The sequence below is a fragment of the Peromyscus californicus genome, unplaced genomic scaffold, assembly GCF_007827085.1.
Source record: "Peromyscus californicus insignis strain IS unplaced genomic scaffold, ASM782708v3 Scaffold_3__1_contigs__length_106647218, whole genome shotgun sequence".
Lineage (NCBI taxonomy): Eukaryota > Metazoa > Chordata > Mammalia > Rodentia > Cricetidae > Peromyscus > Peromyscus californicus.
The window spans coordinates 2,436,074-2,460,087 of record NW_026294551.1 but is presented as its reverse complement, the minus strand read 5'-3'; the positions used below and the strand labels follow the sequence as shown (position 1 = coordinate 2,460,087).

The 24,014-nt window shown below is 44.9% G+C and overlaps 1 protein-coding gene across 2 annotated transcripts in view; it reads left to right on the top strand.

Moving 5' to 3' along the window:
- The window catches only part of Rptor (regulatory associated protein of MTOR complex 1), a 347,185-nt gene that overhangs the window by 168,824 nt on the left and 154,347 nt on the right, over positions 1-24,014 (top strand). For both annotated transcript variants that reach the window (XM_052755707.1, XM_052755706.1), the window contains exons 5-6: positions 1,271-1,417; positions 13,364-13,539. In XM_052755707.1, coding sequence (XP_052611667.1) covers positions 1,271-1,417; positions 13,364-13,539 — 323 coding nt within the window. The remainder of the gene's footprint in view (positions 1-1,270; positions 1,418-13,363; positions 13,540-24,014) is intronic.

Genomic DNA, 24,014 nt, shown 5'->3' with positions numbered 1-24,014 from the left:
CACTAATACCAGCCTGTAATTACATAAATTTATAGCCTATCTAATATCTGGTAGTGCGAATCTCTATTCATTATTCTTTATTAAACTTTTTTCCCCCTAATTTTGTGCGTTTCTCTTCTGCACTTACTTTGGAATCAGCTTGTCAAATTCCATTAGAGGAAAAAACCCTCGGGCATCTTGATGGGGCTGGCATTGCTGTATAGAGCCATTGGCAGGGAACTGGTGTCTTTAGAATCCTTCTGAGAGTGTTTATTTAGAGAGAACATTTCCAGGTGTTCTCTCTCAGAGTCCTGTGATTGTAAACAATCTGCCAAATGAGGACAGCATGACATTAGGAAGAGCCAGAGCCTGGACGGAGTGTTCCTCGCCAGAGCTGGGGATGGCCACACACACCCCCATTGGCAGTGCTTTGCATTGTCCTTGGGAGAAGACTCTGCCTGACTCTATGCTGTGTGGGGGCAACCTCCTGTTGGCCACCTGGACACTCCCTCTCTGCAGGCCTTATTTAGCTGTCTTGTCTTCTGTTGAGCTGTGGGCAACCACAGAGTCAGTGTTGGTGGCTCAACCTCTAGGAGTCAACTGTCTGGCTCACCACTTACACTGTTGATGTCCAAGCAAGGGTGAGTAAGTATAGGGTAGCTTTTTGTTGTTATGTTGGTTTGTTTTTGTTTTGGAAGAATTGCTTTAAAACATTGGTTTAAAAGAGGATTTTCATTTCATTGGACTAGAATTTTGTCTCCTGTTATCTACTAGCAATCAGGTAAATAGAACAGTGTGTCCAGAAAGTGTATCACTTGGTCACTTAGTGTTAATATGTCACTGTGATCAACACAAACACTGTACAGAGCCAAACTCACTCACAAAGTACTCTGGACTTAAAGGGGCAGTGAGGAAAGCATGTGAATCTGAACTCCTCCATGCCCATCTGTGCTACACAAGCAGAGCAGCCACAGAAAAGGGGCCTCAGAGGGTTCTTTGTGCATATGCCATGGCTGGGGGATAGAAGGAAGGGCTTCCAGGGTGGCTGTGAGTTCACATTCACGGTCTCGGGGTGAATCCAGAGTATAAAGGCTGCTGACATGACTTGAACAGCTCCTGCCCTGTGGTGCTGCTGGAGTCAAGGTCAGACTCGGTGTGTGGTTTTATATGGCTGGTGGTGATGAATGGCTGCCCACACCAGACAGCTTTCTCCAGGGTTCAGGTGCTAGTCAGCAGCCGGGGCTTGTGACACGTCGTCATATGACCATTGTGACCTGTGCTTCTTTTCCAGAACTACACTCAGTACATCCCTCTGTCCATATATGACCTGCAGACCTGGATGGGCAGCCCGTCCATCTTTGTCTACGACTGTTCCAATGCTGGCCTCATCGTGAAGTCCTTCAAGCAGTTTGCACTGCAGAGGGAGCAAGAGCTGGAGGTGAGGTACTCAAAGGCCAGCATAGTGAGTGCATGTATGTGCACACGTGTGCATGCATGCACTGCTTGAGCCTGTGTGGAAAAAGTTCTGCAGTAAGATTGGGAAGCTGGGTCTTTGTGTGATAAAGGGTTCAGTGTGTTGAGGCTGAGGTGGGATGTTTGATGAGAGCTAGGGAGGTGCTTCTTACAACCAATGTACCTACCGTTTTTAATCTAAACATCAAGGGGTAATAATAGGTAGGTGGTCTTGCTCGCTAAGCTAGTGTTAAACTGTTACAGGCACATTTGTTTGAAGGAACGTGGGCTCATTTCCTCGATTCTAATATTTGTTCCCACAAGTGTACTTTGCTATTGTTCCTTTTTTTTTCTTTCTTTCTTTTAAGTTTTATATCTTTTAACCCAAACAACCAAGCTAAATGGTAAAACCAGAACAACTGCCAGGTAGGTCCATTGTCAGGAATTGGAGTCTGGGCGCCGCTTGGATAATGAAGTGATGTTCTGCCTGGTTGTTTTAATTAATATTTGATGGTTAAATTAAACAGTGAGTTCTAAAGAGAAATTGAAGAGGCAGTTTCAATTAAGAGGCTCCATCCAGTGGGCTGCACAGAAGCACTGGCGAGAACAGTCTGTGGCCTCTGGGGGCTCATGAATTCTGATTGGTTGCAGCACAGGAAATTCTCAATCCAAGAACAAAAAAATCACCTCAGTATGTTTCCTCAAGCCTTTTTGGATCTATTCAATTTTAATGTATTTGTTGTTTTTCACATTTCATCAGAGGAGAGTACTGAAGGAATCAGCAACAAAATTTGAAATTCTGTTTAGTAAACTTACAGTTAACATATCTACTGTTTAATATTTTATGTGTGTAAATGCAGCCCTTGTGTGGAGCCTACAGCAGAGCGACTGAAAACATGACACCCTTCCCCTTAAATGTGGAGCCGAGGGCCACAGCGCTGCCCACAGGCCTCTTTGTTTTAGACTCAAGAAGAGGAGGGGACAGCCAGGGTCTGCATCACCAGCTGGCTGCTCCGCTCACAGCCATCTCATCTGGGCTGGCCTAGGGTAGGGTTGGCCTAGGGTAGGCCAGCTAGCTTGTCAGCAGTGAACACTGCAGTGCCACGAGACACTTTGTGTCTCCAGGTATCAAGTAAGAATATTGTAAAGAGGTTTTTTTTTTCATTTATAATGTCAATAAAGGTACCAAAGAATTTTGAGCTGTGGAGTGGTAAGGGAAGCCAACAGCCCATCAGGCTAGTTAATGAACCACACTGGGCAGGAACCTGTCCCCTTCCAGCAGAGGCACAGTTACTGTGCAATCATCTCATTAAAGACTGCTTCCCAGTGCTATGTGCTGCTCTGTTGGGACCATGTGTGTTCTCTGTATGTTGTCAAGGATAATCAGCCACAAACACTATCAACTTCATTAAGTGCAAAACAGTGATTTATATACATCAATTTTAGAAGTTAAAAAAAATGTTTAGTGGACTCATTCATCATGAAGGAGATCAAACGGAATAAAATGTTAGCCGATGTGGTACATGGAAGGAGGTACCGTGTTGTGCCATGTGTTTTATAATTAGCTCAGCTTTTATCTTCATTCTCTTTAAAATTGCAGTGTAGCCTGAGCTTGCATTTCTCCTTCATACTTACTATAATGGCCATTGTTCAGTCTCTTGCATAAACAGCGGAAATTAGAATCATAGAATTTTATAAAATTGGCTCCCTTGGTGTTCGTTAGTCATTTCACTCTCTTACGTAGAAAAACAATCCTATGTAAATTGTTAGCCTTATCCTTTTAGTATATTCTTTCCTGACCTGGGTGTGGTGGCTTATGGCTTGTAATCCCAACGCTGCACTCAGGAGGTGCAGGTCCAGAGGATCAGGAGTCTGAGGCCAGTCTAGGCTACATGGGACCTGTTTTCAGTAACTAAAGACCTAATTCAACACTCTTCCCTGAGCTGGCCATTTTCTTTGTAAATTTGCAATATCTGTTGATATTTTTTGTTGTACAGTATGTGATCTGATAGAAATTTAGTAATTGGTTTGTGCCGGTGTTTGGAATGAAGTGTTTTGCTGCTGCTCTGGTTTGCACTTGGATGGGAGTGACAACACCCTGTGCCTCCTGCCTGTCCTGTGGCAGCCGAGATCCAACAGGGGAATCTATTTGCAGTATGGGGGGGAGCAGAAAAGAGTAAAAATGATTAAATATAACACCAGAAAGTAGCTGGTTGGACCAAAAGCCCCCAAATAATAAATGTAAACACACACATGAGTGACATAAATTTTAAGGGTTGATTATCTGCTTTCGTTTCTGTACTATATCTGGTGGTATAGTGCTTGCTCTGGGACCCTGGGGTTTGGATGCTGTATGCTTCTCTCTCTCTCTCAGAGGAATACTGTAGGTAAAGGAGAAGACAACTTCATAACAGCAAGCTTGATTTACCACAGCAGATTGACGCTTCATCAGAGCCAGGAAATGTATATCTGCCACTCAAGAGTCTTCCTTATTTATTTTTTATTGTATCATGTGGTTTTGTAATTTGAAATTAAAGAAAGCCTTCAAGTCTCTCTGCTTTCACTAATTTTAACTAAAATAGTACATCACCTTTAAAAGTTAAAAGATTACATTTATAATGAATAAAGAGGTCCTTGGCTCCACCTTCCCAGGCAGGAACACTGTTTGCCTCCTTCCTTGCTCCAGCCTGGAGGGGGTGTGGTGCCCGATTTCTTGCTTGAAACACCTGTTTAGATTGTTTGTGCATGAGCTTCTTGCTCTTATGCAAACCAGAAGCAGAGCTGCCATTAGGGGCTTCTCTTTGAGGAGTAGAGGTCTGCAAGCCCAATAGTACAAGCCTGTGATTCCAGCAACCCGGGAGGTCAAAGCAGGAGCATTGCAAATTCAATTGCCTGGGCTACATGGTGGGTTCAGAGCCAGCCTGGGTGAATTAGGAAGACCCCTATTACAAAAGAAAAGGTGAATGGGCCAGCAAGATGGCTTACCATTGAGCCTGACAAGATGTGTTTTGATCTCCAAACCCTGCATGGTTGGAAGAAGTGAATCAGGAACCAGATGGAGGTCTGATAGTGGAGAGTCTGGTAGTTGTAATTAATATTTATTTTTATCTGATTGTGCACTCAAAAGAGAAAGCTGTCAGCTGATGGGTCCTTGTTGCCAGCTTCCTCTGTCTCTGTCTCTGCTGCTCAGTTGTAGTGCCATATTGACTTCTCCATGGTTTGATCACACTCCCACGCCCCTCCTCCCTAACTCCTCTCCGATCCACCACTTCCCTGTCTCCCACCGAGTACGTTTTATCTTGCCCAAAAACTCCTGGGTGTGGGGCCATACTTGTCAACCTACCAGGGGCCATACTCTTAAAGAAAATTGACTCTCCCACTCCCAGAAGCCATTAACTGTCGATGGCTCCTCAGGGGTAAGAGCTTGTCACCCTCTCCTGCTCCATGCTAGACTGTTGACTGGCTTGATTTTGTGCAGGTCTTGTGCAGGCCACCACAGCCCTAGTGAGTTCATGAGTGCAATGGTCCTGTCATGTCCAGAAGACACTTTCTCTCAAGTCCTCCCTGACCCCTGGCTCTAACAATCTTTCCACCTCCTCTTCCTCTGTGGTCCCTGAGTCTTGAGCCTGAGTGGAGCTAGTGATGCAGATGTCCCATTTATGGCTAAGCACTCATTCCACTGATACTTAATTTTGTTTGTTTTCATTTTTGATTTTTTGAGATAGAGTTTCTCCCTGTAGTCTTGGCTGTGTAGACCAGGCTGGCCTCAAACTCCCAGAGATCCACCTGCCTCTGCCTCCTGAATGCTGGGATTAAAGGCATACACCACAACCACCTAGCTGACACTTAACTGTTTGCAGTAATGATGTCATTAGCAGATCTATTCAAGCCTCAGCAGCTCTGGTCAATACCTTCCATGTTTAAGGCTCTGAGCTCCTGGCATTTTCCTTTGCATCTTGTCTCCCCAACTGTGATTTCTGTCACCTGTGCTTGGTGTGTGGACGTTCTGAATGATGACAACATTGCTGAATATGGGGCTGGGTTTGGGATCTGCTCTTCCTGGAGAGAGCCTCTTTTCCCTTGTATTAGAGGCCTGTACTTCCCTGGGCTCTGAATTCCCTCGGCACTAGTGTCCCTCCCCTGCTCCTGTTGATGGCTGCCTGCAGCTCCAGGCACCTGTGTTCTGGACTCACCTCTTCTGTCTTGTTACTCAGTTTTGTTCTGCCCGTGCAACCCAGGCACCAAGCCTGGAGGATGGATGACAGCAGTCTTCCTGGGCCCAAAACATTTACATTTGGAAAGCTGTAAGCAGTGAGAGCTCACGATTGGATCCTAGACAGATTACAGTTTATCTTTTTCACTAATAAGATCTCTAAGGTGAATGATTTACTCCCTGAGTAGTACCTGCGGGAGCCAGCTCCTTCTTTCTCTCTGGCATCCTCTGTTGATGTTTTATCCTCCTGACTGCGGCCTGCCTGCCCCAGCTCCAGGCTGTTCTTCTGTGTCTTCAGGAGGAGGGAGGAGGAGGAGTAGTGCTGCCTGCTCCTGCCTCCTTCATTAGAAAGTGAATGTAGGTTTTTCTCTGGAACCATGCCAGGGACTGGACAGGGTGGGCTACAAAGAGAATGGTTTGGGGATGGCCATGGGATGACCTAACAGGAATGGCAGCCACTTTGCATGCACCATTCATTGTGGAAATAAAACCAGTTTGCTTATGAATTAGGATAAGATGTAAGAAACAAAAAGAATTAAAGGTGAGGGCTGGGGGCATATCTCAGTGATAGAGTGCTTTCTAATACAGTACTCCAGTACAGTGGGAGGTGGGCGGGGGTGAGCAGTGAACTTATTGGGCAAATTAGAAGGATAGTGTTTGGAGTTTGCGTAGAGATGTGATTGTGTGAGCTAGAGTTCTGCATTGGTTTATGGAGATCAAAGTTTCTTAGGAGACTTGCCTGGTCTGGAAAGTATAGGAAAGTCCCTGAATCACCATGACCACAGCCACCGAGTGTGTGAAGCTGGAGAAGTGAGGCCATGACCTCATGAAGTTCTCTGTGTTGTCAGCCCAGAGATAAGAGAGGGGTTGGAAGTGGGAAGAAAACCAATATTCAAAAGTCAGGTGGTAAAAAAACATTTCCTGGAAATAGGGATGATCTGCTGATGGCTTGTTGCAAGAGGTCATGGGAGGTAAGGGCTGAAGGGGGATCTTCCAGTCTGTTCTAAGGCACTGAGAGCTTAGCAGGGGGAGTGGGAAATTCAGAGCAATCCCCGTGAATGTTCAGGGAACGGAGGAAAAAAGAGAAACTTTGAGAGGTGTAGGCTATGGAGAGTGGGCTCTTTTCCTTTGTTGTTTCTTTATTTTTGTTTTTTTAGATCTTTTTTTTAATCTTGTTTATGTGTTTGTCCTAATGGAATGACCCAGCAGCAGGAAGAGGGACATGGAAGTGTTGTTTGTGAGGGTGGTCCTCAAGACTAGAATATGGGCAGTGGTCACTGGAGAGGGAAAGGCATCAGGTGACAGAGAAGCTGCTGCTTGTGGAAGGTAAAAACAGCCCAGACCACCATAGAAGAAATGGGTATGCACACATGCACATTTACATGCACATGTATAGTACACCCAGAGTGCACTGGTACATGCCAAATGTACAGACACTTTTTGTGCTGCAGCACTGCTACACAGTGCATGCTTGTCATAGCAGGCAGAAAGAGAGTAAGTGCTTATCAGGGCTGGTTTTGTCAGAGTGTCCTTTAAGGATTGAAGAGAGCACATACCTTCATGCTCTTCAGCTGTCACTGTGCCCTTCGCTCTCCCACTTGCTAATAGAAACAGAATCTCCCTGAGCTCCTGTCATTCTCTGAAGAAAGCCAAGACTCTGATGATTCAGTTCATTACTGTTAACTCAGAAGGCTGCAGGTGACAATGGGCAGAAAGTATCCAAATCTTTACAAGATATTCAGTTCATAAGCTCAAGATGTAGGCCCTGCTGGTGCACACAGTATAGGACCCATCACCAAAGAGAGATGGCCTCTGCCACCAAGATGGCTTTCAGCTGACAGGGATGCGAGAGCCTCAGGATGCAAGGTTGTTACCTAACATACTGTGCTCAGAGGTGACTGTGGGCTCATTCCCATTATCAGCAGACAGATGAGGAAGCTGTGAGTTCCCAGAAAGACCTTGGCAGAAAAATGGTGGCTGCCCTAAAGGAAGGGTATAGAAGTTGCCTGTGTGAGGAGAAGCCAGGATTCCTAGACAGCACAAAACCGAGAACTGCAAGCACATCCTCAGCACTGGTGATCACAGACCCATCAGTATTAAAAACACATATTGTCTGGGCCCAGAGCCTAGAACTAGTCACCAGGGACATTTCAGACCACCATGCTGTTGTGTCCAGAGGTCCTGCCTGCCTTCTGGAATGTGCTCTGTGCTGTGGCTTCCAGGAGCCCCAGTTCTGTGGAGAAGACATTTGTGATTGTGGATGTTATGCTACACCTCACACACAAGAGACCCCTCTGCTACTGAGTGCCTCTTCTGTACAGTGTGACAAGGCTGGATGGTAACACCTGGACACCTCCTTCCTCAAGGGGTCATGGCTCTAGGTGTGTCCTCCAGCAGCTGGTCGGCTCAGGATGGAGGGTGTTAAATGCTCCTAAATATCTTGAGCACACGGCTGTAGAACCTTCCACATCTCCTTCTCTGTAGTTGTTGATTCAATCCAAGCGTGATTGGGAGTGGAATTTGCTTATCGTTTCTAATTAACGTGTTCACTGAGTTGTAGAATGGTTGGAGAGCCTTTAGAAGCTGAAACTGCCAGCAGCTAAGTGGATTTAAAACAATGGACGGTTCATTAGGGTAAGCTCAGGATAATCGTGAGAAACTGTTGCTGAACAAGGCTCTAGAAGCTCTTTGAAGGACATCACTGTGTTGTTATCCAGCAGAAGTTGCTCTCCGCTCCCTTGGCCAAAATTCCACAGTTTCTAGCCATTCGGACCACTTGGTTAAGTCGTTATTAACGATTGGGTGCATACAATGACGTGACTTGTGTATGAAAGGTCTACTTCTGATATCTTTAATATAGTGTGTCACATGTTAGGCCTGAATACTAATGAGGTCGGGCAAGTAGCGTGAGCTCCACTTAGCTCAGCTCTCTCTGATCTGCAGACTGTCCTACATAATGAGGTGTTGAACAGAGAATTAAAGTTGTTTTAAGGTAGAACTAGTCAGAAAGAGAGCTCTTGAGACCCTTGAACTTATTGGTGTCTCATCTTACTATAAAGTTGTTGCTCACATGTATGGGAAAAGGCAAAAAAATTCTATTTCAGTGGCTAGTTTAAAAACAAGAAATGGGGGCTGGAGAGATGGCTCAGGGGTTAAGAGCACTGGCTGCTCTTCCAGAGGTCATGAGTTTAATTCCCAGCAACCACATGGTGGCTCACAGCCACCTGTAATGACATCTGGTGCCCTCATCTGGCCTGCAGGGATACATGCAGGCAGAACATGTATATGTAATAAATAAATCTTAAAAAAGAATTGAACCTTGTTTAAAAAAACAAAAACAAACAAACAAACAAGAAATGCAGGTGCTGCCCTGAAGTGTGGTATGTGACCTGGGAGGTTCCTGGCCTTGCCTGGGAGCTGGAGCAGGTGTCCACTCTGGAGCTGGTTGCAGTGAATTGCACCTAAAGATTGTTCTGGAGCGTGGGCCTCCTGATTGCCCAGGAAGAAATTCCCTGGACAGAGGTGCCACTCACTCCCTTAGTCCTTCAGGAGCTCTGAAAAGGTGCTTCGTAAACCTTTGATACTGTACCTGACTGCCTAGTAGCAAGCCTTCTGTGCATACTGCCTTCTGAAGGATTATTTCGACTAAAGGGCCAGTATCTTAGATAACAAAACTAAAATAATGTATGGGAAGAAACTCCTATGTGGAAATGGAGGGTTTTTTATTCCTATATTAGCAAATCTAAAAAGATTGTTCATTGGTTGAATCCTTTGCCTTAAATTTCGAATGTTTCTTAGAAAACTGTCACCGAGTGTCACCGAGTCTAATTATTGGTGAGGCAGAACTATCATTTGTATTCAGTGCAGCTTGTGGGTGGTGGGTTGACAGAATGCATCTGAGACTCGATCACTCTCTGCTCCTCAATGTGGTTCACCTGTGCCCAAGCCCAGGCCTTTCCTTGCTCATAGACCAGTTTCCTGCAAATGTTTGTTTTGTTTTGTTTTTAATAAAAAGGGAAAATAGAGAATTGACTTTAGACTGCAGGTCACTGGCCATTCCTTTCGATTTAGAGTGGTTTTCGTTTTCATCATTGTTGGCTGCCTTTATGTATCCCTGACTGTTGGTATTTAGCAGTCTTACTAAAACAATACCAGTCTGCCAGCAGCTCCAGACAGACATCTCCAGAGCTTTGATCCACACTTCAGGACTCTGCCCTTGCCTCTGCTGCCTTCCTAGATCCTACCCAGGTGCAGAGGTCGTCTTCTCTGCTCCCCTCAAGGCCTTTTCCACCAGGCTGGGCATTGAAGTGCACTTCCTTGCAGCTCTACCTGCTCTCCAAGTGCCTGTCCTGAGGCTGCGATCTGATGTCTCTGCAGGCTCCAGGGCTCTCACCTGACCCTACATGAGCAGATCTGTCCAGACCTATCATTCTGTAGAGCAGGGAGTATGTGACAGACCTGGAAACTAATTTCCTGTGCAGAGAGCTGTGGCTTTGCCGTCTATTTTAGCTTATACAGCCAGAGCCCAGAACATTATTTTACACATGATCTTGCCTTCCTTCTCTGTGCCTTAAGAAAACCTTGGTAATATTGTTCAAGCCACTGAATTCTGAACTGTACATTTGAATTCCCACGTGGCTGGGGTGCAGCTTAGCCATAGAGTGTTTGCCTATGTCCCCAGTAAGGCAAAATATAAAGTATTTAAGGTGGCTTATTTTATATTTCACAGAATTTAACACTTATTTCCCTAGAAACTGATGTTTTTATTAAATGGCTTATATTGTTTTGCAGTTGTGTATACAGGTGTCTGAATTTTGGCTTTGGGCTTAATATTTCTGTAGTACAGAGGGTAATTGGTAAAATATGCTTTTGATGCTCACCATTGGAGGAATTAAAGATGCTGCAGCCGACATTTGGACAATGAGATGTTAACATTGTATGTCCAGGGGCTGGCACAGCTGTGTAGATTTGCTGTAAAAGGTGCAGAGCCTGCTGCTTGTAACCTCAGTATCAGACGCCTCAGCTAGACTCAAGAGGGTCTAGAACAGTACTTCTTAACCTGTGGGTCTCGACCCCCACAAGGGTTGCATATCAGATATTTGCATTACCAGTCTTAGCAGTAGCAAAAATACAGTTAGGAAGTAGCAATGGAAATAATTTTATGGTTGGGGGATCACCACAACGTGAAAAACTGTATTAAAGGGTCTCAGCATCAAGAAGGTTGAGAACCGCTGCTCTAAAAGAAACAATGGGCCAAGAAAAGTCCTAAAACAAGATCAGAGCAGGAAGATAGCCACATCAGTATGTAGTTCAGGCTGGCTTTACTCAAAGTGGTCCTCCTGCCTCATTCAGCCTTTTGAGTGCTAAGATTACAGTCAAATTGTTCTTTGAAGTCTGTTTCCTAATTGCTGGAGTTCTTTTAAAATGGAGATAAAACTTAGCGCATAAGAATAGTGGAAGAAGTAGATGAATAGTGTGTATAAGAGAGCATTGAGAACTATAAGATTCATGCAACTAAAAGGAATTGTCAGCAAGGAGTAAAGGTGGTTGTGGGACTTAGAATGACACTTCTCTGACATGCTACCCTCCTCGGTGCCCATCAGGATTGCCTGTGTGGCTCCCATTGGATAATAAAGCTGCGTTGGCCTCTGGCAGGGCAGGGTGAGGTGAGGTGGTCCATTCAAACTGAAGTTGAGACGAAGAAGGGCGGAGTGGAGAGGGATGCCAGCAGACCAGTAACACCACGGCCACGTGGCAACATATAGATCAATAGGAATGGGTTAATTTAAGATGAAAGAGCTAGCTAGCAAGAAGCTGAAGCTGTAGGCCATACAGTTTGTAATTAATATAAGCCTCTGAGTAATTATAAGCGGCTGCAGGACCATGGGTGGGAGAGATTTGTTTGGACCTTGGGGCCAGTCAGGACCAGAGAAACATCTGGCTACACAATACAATGGTGTCTTGTCTCATGGGATTAATAATGCAAAGGATTAAGCAACAACCTAGAAACTCAGGAGACTGAGTGATCCTTGCTCTCAAATGGCCTTATAAGTAAATAAAACTGTGCCAGGGAGAAGGTTCTCTTGGGCATTAAAGTTCATTAACTTTGAGACGCAACTGTTTTGCTAGATCCAAAACCAAGATGGACTGGGTTAAATTGGGGCTCCATAATAGAAAGCTTTTCATTATGGCCCAATCATGGGCACTCATAGAGGGCTGCTGAAAGCTGCTGGGCCTCTGTAGTCGGTGTTGTCTGAGTTCCCTGTTATCTCAGGTACCTGTGTGTCATGCAGGCCCACTAATGAGAATTCATATGCCAGTATCCTGCCTTCCCTTCTGCCCTGTGGTCTGTCTCCCTTGAGCTGTCTTTGCGATGCTGATGAGCAGCTTTGGGGCCCACACTCTGGTGCTCCAGGGATTTCTCTTCCTCAGTGCCACATGCCTGTGTGCAGCTATTATCATCTGCATCACACTGCTTGCTTAAGGCAAGCTATTGCTCACAGCTGCTCTGCTTCCCCTAGCTGGGCACTGTGTAAAGCAAAATCATTCTGAACTTGTGTTCCTCACAAGCAGTCAGGAGCAGGCAAAGCATTGTGCACACGAAGTCCCCCATGTCACATTTACAGGCCTTACTAACCAAATATGGGATTTATGAATCTCATTATTTCTGAAGATGACAGCAGAGCCTGTGACAGATCACATGAATGTACCCTATAGAGCAGAGGCAGGAGAAGCCACAGTGCATAGGAAATGTAGCTGCTTCTGGTGTGTCATGCATGTTTCGATGGCTGCTGCTGCTTTGGTGACACAGCAGGCACAGAGCTCTCTGTGGCAATGTGAGTAGGTCACATATCAGCCAGTCCTGTCACTTGCCAGTGTTTGAATGCACTAAATTATTTATTAAAAGATTTTCACTTCGGCAACTGAACATGGAGCCTCATCCCTGTGCGTAACCCTAGCATTCAGGAGGACAAGGCAGGAAGAATTCAGGACCAGCGTGGGATACAGAGCAAGATAGTACCTCAAACAAACAAAAAGTGTACAATTTTGACTTGGTTTTAAGTCCGAAAAGAGATATGGACATTATTGAAGTATGCAGTAATTTTTTTTTTTTGTTTAGTCCTTTCCAATTTCTATGCAGTATGGCCTCAGTCCAGGGCTTTTACCTCACCAAATGTCACTGAGGGAAATATCAAATATGCCATATTTTCCCTGCCTTAAAGAGGCAATGCTTAAATCTATCCAAACCTTTAATCCATGCCATTAAACCCTCCACAGTAATGTCATGATAAATTAGGGACTGAATGTTCAACCTAAACAGGTCAGTACAGAAGATTGGGCAGGGTGTGTGTGAATACTGACACCATCATGGGGTGTGGAAGGGCCTTAACTGAGGGAAGGTTTGTCCAGGGTAGAGCCTTGTTCCCTTGGTGCTGTCTTCCTTTTCTTTTTTCTTTCTCTCTTTTTTTTTAAGATTGACTTATTTATTATGTATACAATGAGTGTTCTGCCTGCAGGCCAGAAGAGGGTACCAGATCTCATTTTAGATGGTTGTGTCACCATGTGGATGCTGGGAATTGAACTCAGGACCTCTGGAAGAAGAGCCAGTGCTCTTAACCTCTAAGCCATCTCTCCAGCCCAGCTGTCTTCCTTTTCAGTGCATAGCGTTTTCCCCCAGGAGTGTCAACTAAGCCACTGTCTTTCTGTGTCCTCCTGTAGGTAGCTGCAATTAACCCAAACCATCCACTTGCCCAGATGCCCTTGCCTCCATCAATGAAAAACTGCATCCAGCTGGCAGCCTGCGAGGCACACGAGCTCTTGCCAATGATCCCTGACCTCCCAGCCGACCTGTTCACATCCTGTCTCACCACTCCCATCAAGATTGCTCTGCGCTGGTAAGTGTCCTATAGTCCAGGTTTTCATCTCAGGGACCAAAGGCATTGTCCTGGTCACAGCAGTGTGCCATGTGTTCTGATGTCTCAGGACCTAGGTGTTTGCCTGGGTCTAGTCTGAGGGTGGATGGAGTGTTGTAGAATATTATTTTAAGGTGTGTTACTTTTGTTTATGCTCTAGAACATTTGTTTAATGATGCAGTCACCTGCAGTCAGGAGGCTGTGTTAGCAGCTAGCTGACAGGAGGTAGCAGGGAGGAACCATGTGGAGGAGGGTTTTTAAGGAGGGGCCAGGAGATGCATAAGGGCTTTTTGGAATATAGGAGCAGTGAGAGGAGGTGAGCTACTTGCTATTCAGTATCTCTGAAGAGCAGAATTCCACCTTAACCTTTGAATCTTGAGTTCTTTAGAGGGACAGAGGTTTAGTTAAGTTCCCTTGTAGTTCTGAAAGAGTCGGATGTTACCAGAAGGATTTTTGGGTCCCTCCTGCCCTCCTCCCACCACCGTGGACGTGCAGCCGCTTATAAAATAATCATTCAGAGGCTTAATATTATTTATAACTGCTCAGCCATTAGCTCAGGCTTATTACTGACTCGTGCTTACACTTAAATTAACCCATAATTCTTATCTATGCACATGGCTTGGTACCTTTTCTCAGTTCTGCCTTGGCATCTTGCCTCCTCTGTGTCTGCCTGGTGACTCCTGACTCAGTCCTTCCTCTTCCCAGAATTCTCCTTGTCTGCTTGCCCCGCCTATACTTCCTGCCTGGCTACTGGCCAATCAGCATTTTATTAAACCAGTGTACAAAAGCATTATCCCACAGCAGTCAGAGCCTGAGGGAACAGAATTCCCTCAGGCTGTGACTCTTGTGACCTAACCCGGCAGAGTTGCAGTTTCTGTTTCAGACAGCTGTGGCTTAAAAGGCAGCAACAATTTAAGAAAAAAAAAGACAACGATGGAGCTCTTCCCCTTGGATCTGGTCACATACAGTTTGCTTCTTTGTGGTGTCCAGGAGCACCCTGTGCACATCTTTGTTCACTAAGGGGAGTAGCCAGAGGTAGTGCTAAGATTAGCCCTCACCAACTTTTATTGGGGAGGAGGAAGTTATCTATGAAAGCAGTCACTGCAGTTCTTGCTTGAAGTATAGTATCCGAGTTCATCTTAGCAGTGAAAAGTGACCCCTCTACCACCATACTTCTTTGAGTCCTGTGGAATGCTCTAAGGAAATGTATGTGGTGTACCAGACCCAGCCTGCATTTGAATACTGTGGCTGCTTGCACTCTCAACAAGTGGCATGTGTCCAACTTGCCACACTGTACTACTAGTCTTTAGTACCAACTTTTCATTTATGTGCTGCTGGAAAGCCTGTATGCAGCCACAGTCTCGCCACCATCTTAAGGGTTTGGATGAGAGCCGTACAGCTGTGCTGGCACACTGCACCCTTTGTGAGATGCCTGCCTGGGTCTTTATCATGTCAGCTTGGCAGTCCAGACTCAATTTCCTGGTCCTTCCCCAAACTCATAGAAACTGTCGAGAGGTATAGACCTAGGTTTATGAGCAATGTGGTCAGCCCTGGAGTCTCTTGCCTGGAAAAGATCCACTGACTGTGTGCCTGGATCTAGGCCTGGGCATTCTCTTTTGCACCTAGTGGCACAGCCATACATGACTGAACTAGATATCCAAGGAGCATACCATCCCTCAAACCTAACTGTGTAGAAAGAGGCAGAATTAACCAAATGCAGGTGTAACTTACACAAGGGAGGAGATATGTGACGTTACAGGTAGCTAGAAGCCAGGTAAGAAAGAGAGGCCAAGGAGCCTGAAGAGAAAGGAACTGGTTCTGTCTAGTTTGAAATGAAAGGTAGCGTGTGACTTCTGTCAGGAAGACTGCCGAGGTTAGGTAGATGAGCCTCACTGGAAACACATGGGTCAGCATTCCAGGGGAGGCAGAAGATACCAGGCAGCATTAGGAGACAGAGGAAGAAACAAGGCTTACATGGCAAAGGGCTGGAAGGCCCCAGATAGCGGGGTGTGAGTGTCAGGACCTGGGGGACTCTGACCCAGCTCCTGCACCAGACTGAACAAGTTCATGGCAGAATATGCTTCACTCAAAGCCTCGTTGTTTATGTGCCACCCTGTCTCCAGGCCCTCCACTTCACGTTGGCAAGGGCTGTGCCTCTAGGACTGTGCAGCCCTAAGGACTCACCACACCACTGCCGAGCCCTGAATGGGCTTACTCTACCCAAATCATGTATCATTGCTTAGCTGCCCGACATCTTTTTTTTGGGCTGGGGAAATAAGTTAATTTTTTTTAAGTAAGCATTAAGCTTTAATAGGAAGTACAGTAAAAACCAAGTTAATAGAGCTCTTATAACATGGACTTAGAAATCATTATGCTGCAGCTGGGGACAATGGTCCTCACAGCCAATGCCTGAGCAGCTGTGGTGGCTCAGGTGGGTAGATCTTCCACCAAAGGGAGATGCTGAAATAAGACTGAGTGGAACAGTGTACTGGACTCTGGCACCTCTGGTGTAGCAGGTTGAAATATGAGACTCTGCAATTTTTAAAACTCATTTTCCTTCTAATGGAAAGGGGAGTATATTTCTTCATGTGTACTTACCCATATTTTTAGAATTAGTTTTTTTCATTTTAAAGTCAATTTTATATCTTTTAAATAAAAATTGAATGTATCTTTTAAGAGAATTACTGAAAAGTACAATATGGGAAGAAATAACCAAGATTTTATCTTCAAAGGACGGCAAATGTCAGCTTTTGGGCTTATTGACTCGCAGCCTTTGTTTCTGTGCTGAACCTGAAAAACTCCCCCATCACCCCCGTGTCACTCCATGTTTTAACAAACTGCAGTCTGGGGCTTTACGTTTGGAGTTAGGAAGACAAAGGTAGGCTAACTCAGAGGCCTCTCTTACAGTGTCAGCTTAGGTGGTGAACAGTCCTGGCTCTTTGGTCAGAAGCCCCAGCTCAGTTGTTGCAGCATAAAGGATCCAGGGACAGGATGTAAACAGATGAGCATGGTAAAACATTATTTACAGGCTGATCTATATGCTGTAGTTTACCATTTTCTGCTGCAGAAACATGGAACCAGGATCTGGCTAAAAATGACAGCCAGATCATCTATGCTGCAAACAACCCAGGAAAGAAAGCTCAGGACCTCCTCTCCCTCCCTCGTTTCCTTGATAATATTGGAAACTACTATCTTCGTTCTATAAAGGAAGTTGCTAAAGAATGCTGATGTGCTTTATAAACAGTATAGATGCAGCTGAGCTTTGTATGTACAAAGTCTGTTGGCAGGTGTGTTGAGTCTTAACTGATGAAAAAACACTTACTGGAAGACATTGTTCTGATATTTTTTCTTTTTTGCCTCAGTCTTATTTTCAGAGCTGATTTCAGTAATTCTTAAGTGAATAATTGTAATATTCTCTATAATTGCCTCACCCCCTCCCCATATACATCAGTATAGTATAAGAATCCAAAATACATACTTTTTCCCCCTTGGCTGTTTTCTTTGATTGGGTAGCATAATACCATTTTGAATTTATTATGGACATATTTCTGTGCTGCTGTAAGTTCTAACTGAGATAGTCTGTTTACAGTTCTGTTGTCTATTATGAAAATGACAGCATTATTTTGGATTGGAGTGAGGTCAAGAATTCCTTCCAGTTAAGCCACTGACTTTTTGGAGTTTAAGTGCTAACTGTGCAGTGTTGAAGTTATTTGCAGCAGGGGCAGTTCTGCTCCCATTGCCCCAGCAAGATAAACCCTGGCATGCATCCTGTGTAAGGAAGGTGTAGAGCTCTTTGCCATCATGTGTCATTTCGGACACTGTGGTGACACATGTTGTTTCTTTGAAGACTAAGCCAAAAATCTGTAGGAGTTGCTTCTGCAAACATAAGATTTTGTAGTTTAGATAGTAGTAAACCATCTGTCCTCTGAGAAGTCTTCTGAAATTCAACAGCTTTGCTAGAGGACAGACTTCCTGTGTCTCCATTAAGTACTGTGATCTTGTTTAGGTTCTGTGATGTCTGAGAATGGCCACTATAGGCTCATGTGTTTGAATACTTCATCCTTAGTTGGTGGAACTGTTTGGGAAGGATTAGAAGGGGTAGCCTTATTGGAGGAAGTATGTCGCTGTGGGTGGATTCCAGAAGTGAGCTCTCAGCTACTACTCTAGTGCCATGCTTGCCTGCTTTTGCCATGCTCCCTACCATGCTGGTCATGGACTTTGGAAACTTAAGCCCCAAATTTCTTTAATATGTTGCCTTGGTCATGATGTTTTGGTCATAGCAATTGAGAATTAACTAAGAGTGTATGTGTGCATGCATGTGTGTGTGCTAGAAGTCGTGAGGGGTGTGTGTGTGTGTGTGTCTGTGTGTGTGTGTGTGTGTGTGTGTGTGTGTGTGTGTGTGTGTGTGCACATGCGCAGTAGAAGAGGTGGTGAGATTCCCTGGAGCTAGAATTTCAGGTGGTTGTGAGGCACATGACATGGGTGCTGAGATTGAACTCAGGTCTTCTGGAAGAGTGATGTGTGTTCTTGCCACTGAGCGAGCCATCTCTCCAGCCTTCTTGTTTAGATTCTTTGAAGGAAAGAAAAGTAATCCTTGCATGCCAGAGGCTGAGAGTCAGGATTGCTGAGTTATCTAAGACCAGCTTAGTCTATATGGTGAGACCCTGTCTCAAAGAAGCAAAGAAAAAGAGAAGTACAACATAGCCCATGTCTGGCCGACCAACCTGGCAGTGTTGCACTAAGTGTCCTTTGACCTTGGTCCTGAAGAGTCTGACCTGGAGTCTTCCTGTTAAGAATTGGCTTCACCATCTGGAAACCAGCTATCTTCAGGTCCTTTGCAGATCCCAACTTGCCTTTGAGTGGTTCCTGAGCCAGCCAAGCTGTACGACTCTTCATGTTTCCCGGATACTCAGGATGTTTCTCTCGCACTCAACTATACACTTAGCATGATAGAGAATGAAGTGCTTATGACAAAGGAATTAGACTACACAGAGTGGCCTGGACCACTGACTTCCCCAGTGAGCCTGAACTCCAAGTGACATAAGGGACAGTTAAGCTGATGGAATCTAGAGAGAGCCACACAAAAGCTGGAGAGAGTCTGGGACTCTTGGAGGTGGCTGAGTCCCCACTGGGGGTGGAGTAGAGGCAGAGACAGTGAAGCGAGTCTTCAGGACATAGACAGGGCAGGCTGAGAGGCTCGTACCTAACAGTGCAGCCGTTCGCCCTTCGCCCTGGTTGAGTAGCCGCTTCGCTGTGTGACTCAGGAAGGAGGACTGATTGAGGAAAGCAAATGTTGTGGATGTAAACTACTTAGAAAACAGTTTGGAAAATGAGAAGGTGAATTGCCATTGTAGAGACGGCTCTGGAAGAGTCAGAGAAAGGGAAAGGCAAGAAGAAAGAAAGAAGTGAGTTGTGAAGACCCCTCCCAAACAAACCAGGTTATCTCACCATGCTAGAGATGACCAGCTCGGAGACGTGCAGGTGAGTGTACAGAGGAATGTAGGAAGGAACAAACAGACAAAAAAGAGTGGACTCTGGAAATATAACTCAACGACAGGGTGAGCTCTGAGACAAGAGTGAACATGAGAGGCAGCTGGTGCAGCTAACCACAAGACTCATTGAAGACAAAATACAAAGGTTGAAAGTCAAAGGCCTGAGAAGACAAAGAGCAGCTAGCAGAGGCTCGCGTCCAAGTTGATTCCCCCATGGCACCGAAGGGGGCAGAACAAAGTGTTTCACTGTGGAAAGGAGCAAGAAGGCAGGAGGGTACAGTCTTGACAGTGTGACCTTGACACCTAAGGTGAGACTTAAGCCAGGAGCAAGTTCAGAACTCTCCAGATAGGAAGTTCCAGCAAAAAAGATGATTGTAATAATAGGGTTAATCACCCAGATCTATAGCTGCACATAGGACCATCTGTTCAAGAAAGAGTATGCATTATTTTTGCACATAGGTGGCGGCCATTCGTAAAATAAACCATGTCCAGACTGCAAAGGAGACATCAATAAACCCAGAGGATCTCCTTCATGTTTTCTTTGTTCTCTGACCACACAATATAGTTGGAACTCAATAATGAATGGACAGGGTTTAAAGAAATGCTGGGAGGGACATACCTTGTGGTGACAGTTTTCATCACATTTCTCAAACCCTAGTTTAAAAAGTTAATGCCCAAAAACATACTTAGAAAGAAAAGGTTTGGGGTAAAAAAGAAATACTTTTTAAAATTTGTTTTGTTTAGCTTATTATTGTTGTTGATGTTGAGACAGAGCATCTCTGTGCCTTGGTCTAGCCTGGAACTCGCAATCAATCCTGCCTTAGCCTCCTGCATGCTGGGGTTACAGCAATGTGCCATCAGGTATGCAACTTGAAAATACTTCAAAGTAATATATGCGCAGGCTGAATTCCAGGGAAAGCACATGAGCAATGAGATGCAGCTCAAAGAGTTAGTCCAAAAATGGAGACTGAGGAGGGAAGGGTCAGGGAAGGGTGCGGTGTGTTTTGTCACTGTTTAAGAAAAGAATGTCTGTCCTCGTACAGACATTAGAAAAGAGAAGGTGTGGAATGTTATTTGCCACATGCTAATTCGGCAAAATTAGACTTTACTATGGGGCGGGATGTGCCTATCACAAGGAATATCAAACTTGTTAGCACAGTGTTGGGAAATGAAACCTGGGGATTCATAGAAAGGATAAAGTGCAGATTACACAAGTGGTTCCCCTCAGGAAAGCAAGATGCAGCATGATAAAGGAGAAAACCGTATGACAGTTCTGCATAGCTGCTAAGAATGCACGTGGCACAGTTGGACCACCCCTGGCAGATCCTTCCGCGTACCAGCATGCTAGAAAGAGGGGAATACTGCTGCTGGCTTTAGACTGGGTTGTAAGACAGGCTGATCATTGTCTCTGAGCCCTGACCCAGGGAGAGGCTCACCATCACTTCCTATTCAGCACCATACTGGGAGGACAGGCACTTCAGGAAAGCTGGGGGAAAAAATGGGAACACATGTTGCCAAAAAGGAAGCTAGAGTGTATTCACAGATAGCACAATTATATACGTGGGAGTCATGGAGAAGGCAATGGGAGCCCCTGGAACTAACAGTCTACCATAGCAGGCCCCAGGACCTGAGATAATTGCTCCCAAACCAGTTGGAGTCTTTTGTTTTATTTTTTCCTAACCACTACCTGGTTTCCATTAACATTCTAAAGTGCTTGTGAATAAATATAACAAAATACATGAAGAGCTAAGGTTGCAAAACTAAAACATCACAGAGATTAACGGTGAGGCAGAAAGTGACACTGTAAAGGTGGGAACACCCAGCTTTATGTGTGTAGGTTTGTGTGAGACAGGTTCACTCTTTGGCTTAGACTGGCCTGAAGTTAGTGGCAATCCTCCTGCCTCAGCCTCCCAAGTGCTGTGATTGTAGATACATTCTTAGCACAAGCAAGCCAAGATTCAGTAATTTTAAATGTTAATTCTCTTCCACTTGTATCTATAGGCTTAGTGCTGTCCCAATTAAAATCTTAACTTTAAAACTTACAGAAGCACAGAGGTCATAGCCAGGACAGTTTGGGAAAGGCTCAGTGTTTTATACTCAGTCTAAAGCTACCATCACGTGACAGTGATGCTGCATGCAAACTGCACGTTGGTTTTGGACAAAGATGCCTAGATAATTTGATGAGGAAGGACTGTTTTTCCAGAAATGGTGGTTAAAGTTGCATATAGAGAAATAAAATCAAAGAAGCTTGCTCCCTTCATTATACCTTACAGAAAAATTAACACTGCTTTTATTCTATATGCAAGAAGAGAGCTAGAAAGCTAGATGACATGGGATTTTGAGATCTCGCAAATGTGACACCAGCAGCACCCCACCCTTTAAAATTGAAATGGTTAATAACAGCTGCTGCTGACAGACGTCCTCCAAGAGCAGTGGCACCATCATAAGCTGTAAAGATGACAGTGGTTTGTATTATGTTAAACTCAGGGGACTAGCTGGTGACCAGATGACACAAAGGCAAACAGAACCAGAGTGGCTGGGGTCACACACACAGGCATGAGACTGTCTACAGATGGTACGAGGGGCAATGAAGTGTCCTCTGTGGGGACTGTGGGAACTACCGAAGGATAGTAGTCCCAGCTGCAAACTGCCGTCTTAAACTGGTGTATTTTATTGTATGCAAATTGAACCTCATTAAAGTTGACTTAAGTGTTTTTAAATGCAAAATGTTGAATGAAGAAATAAGAAACAGCGATAGATTTATAGCACAGTGCTTTTTTTTATAAATTAAACACAAATACTGTACAGTAGCAACCATTTAAGTGCATGCATATATCTGAGTAAAAACATAGAAGGACACCTACTAGAGATGTGCATGAGGCACAGGAGAGTACTCTATGACTTGAGACTTTGCAGCATCCAGAACTAGGAGTAAGTACAGGTATGCTGTCAGGGTCTGGAGGTGTAGGGGAGCCTAGGACTGTGGACAGTTTTCCTGGGTACCCACATATGTGAAGCAGTAGACAGAACAATGGCAGCATTTTTAAAGACCAGCTTTTCACCATTTCTCAGAGCTGTCACAAAGCCCAACATAGTTCACAGTAGTGGGAGCCAAGCAGTAGTGGCTGCACTGACCAAATTGTAGGCACCTAAGTCCTTTGCAAAGCATGCTATTTCGCCATAAAGATACCTAGTGAGTGAATGTTTCTATCTACAGAACAGTTGTCTTTTGATTTCTGGTTCCTGATTTGAAGCTTGTCTGTCTTCTAATTTTCTTTTGGCTCACACTCCTCTCCTGTGTTAATTAATCTAACTGGAGCACATTATCGGAAGTGCTCTCAGTGGGCAGTTTATTGCATCTGGAGTCTTTGTCAAGGTTGACTGCACCAGCACCTGGGGTTGTGTATGAAGATAGCTGAAGGGCAGCATATGAATAGAACACCCTCTCGACATAAGTGTGTTCAGAAGAGAATCAAGGTTGCATGCAGTTTGGCTCACAATAGGGTTCTCACGGTACTGCGATAGTGATGTGATTCCAGGAAACCTGCTCCCTCCCTGCCTCCCTGTCCTCCTCACTGACATCAGACAATGTAGGAGAGCAACTTATTGTCTGCTGTTAGGATACCAACCATCATCACCTTGTTTCAAATTAGTTCTGGTCCTTGTTGGAAATTGTGCCTGCAAAGCATCTAAATGACCTCATATTTATAGAACAATTGCTTCTGGGCTGCTTACTTGCACATTTGTGTCTTCAGACTGCATATCTAGGCATTTTAATGTCAGTCTGACTACTTGTCTGATTTATGTGCACATAGTATGCATAGGCTGACAACTTTGATCAGTGATACATTGCCATGTTTCATTGAAGCTTGTTGGTCCATACGGCTGTGTGTTTAATAATGGACACTCATGAGCACTGTCAGTGAATGGTGGTACTTTTCGGGTGGTGGTCTGCAGAAGCAGTCTCATTTCCTTTCACCTACGTTGCACGGAGGTGCCTCTCAGATGACATCTTTAGCATGCCAGGGCTGTGCTGCCATGCAGGACCTGTGCAGATGGTAGCACAGCACTGCACCATTGTTTTAAAGTGCTCTGAATGAATCTTGGAGACAATTAGCTTGTTTTCCTGACTTCTTGCTATTCATGCTACTGCTGTCCATTTTAATGACACAGGACAGGCTTCAGTAAGCTTCAAAGGCCACTTTCATCACTTCCATGCACCATGTGGCTGGGTTGCCACAGAGGGCACTAGTTCTTACTTTTTGTTAACCTTTGTTTCCATTGTTGGCAACTTTGCAGGCAGTCTTGTGAGTTCACAGATGATAGGGATTTATGAGTCCAAGTGGCTGTCTGCTGGGAACGGGGACTTAAAAGGAGAGGGACACACTTCCATCAGTGCTTTGACAATAAGAAGGGGATGGAACACAGTGTCTTCTCTGTTGGGGCCTCCTGTGATGGATGAGGTTACACTGGAGGGAGTAGGTGGAGGAGGGAATCCTGTGTAGATGCTCCTGTCCTGGCCATAGGTCTGACGTCAAGCTTAGACAGCCCAGTATAGCAGGACCTTTGAGTATCAGAGGGCAGAGATGGTCCCCAGGACATGAGAAACAGGATGAGGTTCCTGAGTGAAAAACTATATGGCAGTTGCCGTATAGAGTGACTAAAATATATTACACATATGCCCTTGTATGTTCACTTGCTGTCGCTACATACAAGACAGATGATTGCTGTAGCTAGAGTGTTCCTGCCTGGCCCACAGTCAGGACAAATCTCTCTCACCCGCCAGTCCCAAGCCGCTCAAACCCGATCAAGTAAACACAGACATTTATATTGGTTTCAAACTGTATGGCCGTGGCAGGCTTCTTGTTAACTGTTCTTACAGCTTAAATTAATCCATTTCTATTAATCTATACCTTGCCACGTGGCTTGTGGCTTACCGGTACTTTACATCTTCCTTATCCTGAT